The 4,055-nt window shown below is 35.4% G+C and overlaps 1 protein-coding gene across 1 annotated transcript in view; it reads right to left on the bottom strand.

Moving 5' to 3' along the window:
* CPS1 (carbamoyl-phosphate synthase 1, mitochondrial) overlaps positions 1-4,055 on the bottom strand; it is a gene marked incomplete at its 3' end in the record, with an annotated part of 194,188 nt that overhangs the window by 154,078 nt on the left and 36,055 nt on the right. The window contains exons 5-6 of the mRNA XM_012661215.1: positions 3,144-3,200; positions 517-609 (exon numbers count right to left, since the gene is read on the bottom strand). Coding sequence (XP_012516669.1) covers positions 517-609; positions 3,144-3,200 — 150 coding nt within the window. The remainder of the gene's footprint in view (positions 1-516; positions 610-3,143; positions 3,201-4,055) is intronic.

Below are 4,055 nucleotides of genomic sequence, written 5' to 3'. Positions count from 1 at the left end.
TGACTCAGTCAACATTATGAACATTAATTTTTGAACCAAGCCATTATACAATAAATCCTTAGTGTATAAAGAAATATTTTTCCCTTTACTAAATGACCCCAGACTCTGATTACTATGTCTGATTTCTATAAAGTTCTCTCGGCTCTCTGGTAGGTTATTAGTTCTGACTTCCGGTCATTGCTACACCTGTCTTTGGCAGTTCAGTGTTTCCTTTATTTGACATTGCTAAAATCTTAAACTGAGGGACCAGAAACAGGGGGAGGGGAGCTAAAATAATAGTAAAAAGCCTCTAAATCAGAGCATACATTTTCCCATGTAAGCCTGCAAGTAAAGGTTACTAACTTTAAATGAGCTGATTTTGTAGTATATATTTTAGCTGCTATGAGACTCCCTTCTCCCTCAACACTAGTGCTTCTGGAAGATGAACTCTGCCTAAATGAAGATTTTGATATTATAAGAAATATAGGTCTAAAGGGAATAAAGTAAAACTACAAAATATAAAGGAAGATCTCTCACCTTGGTTGAAACCTCGGCAATCAAATTCTGTTTATTTGGATCCACAAAATCCACAGGCTGACCTTCAAATTCGATCTTCCCAAGCATGGTTCCCTATCAAATTAAAAAGCAAATTAGACAGTTAAAAGGAAGCAACTATGAAGGTGCTGACAGGATAAACTCACAGGGACTTTAAACAGCTGCTCCAAGATTTAGATGTCTTTATAACTACTCATAGCCATCAGCAGAAGATCTTCATCTTCTCAAACTGGAAAGATTAAGTAATTTGCACATACATTTTGAGAAACATTCTGGGAAATACAATTAGTTCTTTTAGGGCTGAGACTGTTGCCTCGTGTAAGCAAAGTCAAAAGGCAACAGAATTTGGTTCTCTAGGCTCCAGACTGGTGCAAATTGGAGTATTTAGTGCCCTTCTATACTCCTTAGTGCATACAACCTGAAGACATTTAATGAAAGAGGTGGATAAAACAAACTATTGAAAAGAAAAGAAGAAATCTAAAAATCACAAAAATGGATAGAATGAGAATTTATTACATTGCGATAGTAAAATTAATTCATAAAAAAGGTGAACTGCAACTTAAGTCACAAACTTCTAGAAGCTGCAATGAAAATATTCACTGCTTTAGACGTGTTAATGTCCAGGTATCCTTAAGGGCCTGAACTTTAAAGAATATTCTCAACCCTCTGTGAAGTTTTCATAAATTAGCCCGCCTAGCTTAAACATGGCAATGTTTTCCTCTTTTTATTAGCTGTATCTTGAGATTTACTTATTTGTTAGTAAGCCTACTTTAAGCTATTTAGGGAAATGGCATGCTATATTTAGTAATCAACATTTTATTGAGGTAGAAAAGTTCAAAATAGTTCATTGATTTTCCCTTCTCCTAGGAAATACTGCATTGAATGAAATAGAAGGAAGACTTTACTTCCCTTTTCAACTTAATCCTTGGGGGAGAAATCACTGGGAGTGGTGGAGTTAGAAGGAGCCTGAACACCATGCAGGCATGATGGTTATTTCAGTGCTATTACTAAAACCAGAGTGTTGCCTCAAAGTTTGGGAAAACTAACTAAAAACCACCTTTCCCTTCCACACTGGATTACTAAATTTCATGGTGGTCTGTATCTACTTTTAGAATCCAAGTCACATAATCCCTTGACTATACTTATAGATCCCTAATTTTGAAATTTGGGTTTCAGTTCTCCTTCCTTTTTCCTTAAAACATGCTGAATGAAATACAATCTTACTTTTCTGCCTAAGATTAATAGAAATGAAAGCTGCAATATATTAATACATTTTAAACACGAACCAATAAATAGAAGAGACAACACTACTATCTGGTCTGTGATCACCTATTCAGCCAAATTTTGAAAACCTAACTGCCTATTTAAAATGAAGGTTCATTTAAATCTAACACATCACATGAAGGACACGTGTAAAGAATTTTCCTAAATTATTAGTCCTTACTATACTCTATTCAACCTGCCCATTCTGCAGCCTGAAAAGGTTTTCCCAATGTTATTCCCTTCCCATCCTGGTAGCCTCATCATTGTTTACTGCTTGAACACATCATTAGGCTAAGAAAACACAAGAATCTACCTGGGATGTATAATTTTGCTAACATCTACTCCCAGGAAAATCATGGTGAAGGGAATAAAACCAGAGCTGGAATAGAATGATTGTATAAACTCTCCCTGTATTCCCTCTGATCATGGGTATGTGGCCATATTCTTATTTTCAAAAATAAGATCTTTCTTTCTGTTTCCAGAGAGCCTGTGTCAATATATATTCTGACAAGGAAATCTACAACAGATTATCTTCAAGAATCTCTTTCACATATATACTTTCAAATTGGATCATTTATCTTTTTCTTTTTTACATAATAATATTCATCGAGAAACTTTACTTGCATTTGAGGAATTTAGTTAACATTAGTGAGGTAAAATTTCTTTTTGATGTGGGATACGAAGGTTTCATGTAAAAATAATAGTGTCAACATCATATAGCAAGAAGGAGCAAGCAGATGGTGATGAGATATTCTCAGAGGAGGGGTCAGATGTTCCAGCAATCAGATATGAAAGCAAAAGATAACCTTTCCCTTTATCACCTTGGTCATGGATAGTGTCAAGAAAGACTATATAATTGAGGTAACACATGCAGGGCCCATTTGGCACATTCGTGAAGGGTAACTCACTAATTTCATGGATAATTCTTCCAAGAGGACGAAACAAAAGACGGCACCAATACCATACACTTCCTGGTTTGCGTTTTCCAGCATGTAGGCACTCAATTTAGGGAAAATTGTTATGCACTGAGTTACCGTCTCCACTTGATTCACTTAAGTCTTGTCACATGAGCTGAATTGTAAATGCCTTGACTTGTTTGTATAATGAACACGTAGTGAGCACTCAACAAACTGCCAGGTGAATTAATCTCAAGTCCATTCAGTTACAAACACGCCAATCAAGCATTCAGTTTTGAAAATTACCTCAGAAATAGTAAAGCAGAATAGCAGAGACCCAAACTGCAGAAGCTGGCCATATTCATCCTTTTACATATTAATGGATCCCTCAGGCACTGAGAAAAAAAATATGTGAAGAAACATAGATTTGGCTAAAGATGATGATCCTACCTTATCCCGAATTATTTTAGTCAGCATTCTTGTGTCCACCCCATAAATTGCAGGAACCTATAAGAAAAAAATTGTAGTGACAGTGAAATTGGAGGAAATTAAATCCAGCATTTTGTTTTCAAGTTACAAACTTAGCCTCATCTATCTTCTTGAGCAGTAAATAATTTCTCCACTCTTTCTTTTCTCTGACCCAGGGTGACTGTGTTGTCAGAACACGGTAAATTGCCGCTGCAGCTGGGCACAGGACTCTTAATACCCAGGTCCTTTCTCAGAATAAAAAATGAGAAGTTCTGAACATCAATCTACTGCTATAGTTCGGTTGCTTTTAACCCAGGATATTAAATAAGTAAAATCATGTATATATGATATGTGTAAATACATATATGATATATATGTAAATATATACATATAGGAATTGGTGAACTTCATAAGCAATAATATGCAAATTTGTGTTTTGAACCAAATGTTCCTGGCACATAGTAGGCACTTCACACAGTTTTCTGAAGGGCTCTGTAGTCATGCTGTACTAAAACTTGCTTATCCTATTAGTCAATCAGGCAAAACCACCATTTGTTTTAGTTTCTTTGACTAGATTAGATAGAAACAGATGCGGTATAATGAAAGAGTAACAAGTTAGGAATCACGAAAACAGGTTCTAATTTCTTTTCTTCTACCAATTATCTGAAAGGTGTTTAAGCAGTATGTTTGTTCTCGCCTGTAAATAGAAAGAAGTGAACTGGTTATTATCTCAGATCTTTTTCTACTCTACCTGCCCATGATCATGGAAGAAGATTCAAGGCACATTTGAAAACCAAACTAACAAGCCATTGGTTAGGGTTACACTAAAACTATTAGTTCTGGCATAAAGAAGCTATAATATCAGGTTCCTTAAATAACAAAAAGGAAACATTT

Source organism: Propithecus coquereli, unplaced genomic scaffold (assembly GCF_000956105.1).
Source record: "Propithecus coquereli isolate 6110/MARCELLA unplaced genomic scaffold, Pcoq_1.0 Scaffold70, whole genome shotgun sequence".
Taxonomy (NCBI): Eukaryota; Metazoa; Chordata; class Mammalia; order Primates; family Indriidae; genus Propithecus; species Propithecus coquereli.
Note: the sequence above shows the minus strand (reverse complement) of the source record. Positions and strands in the feature narration are given on the sequence as shown.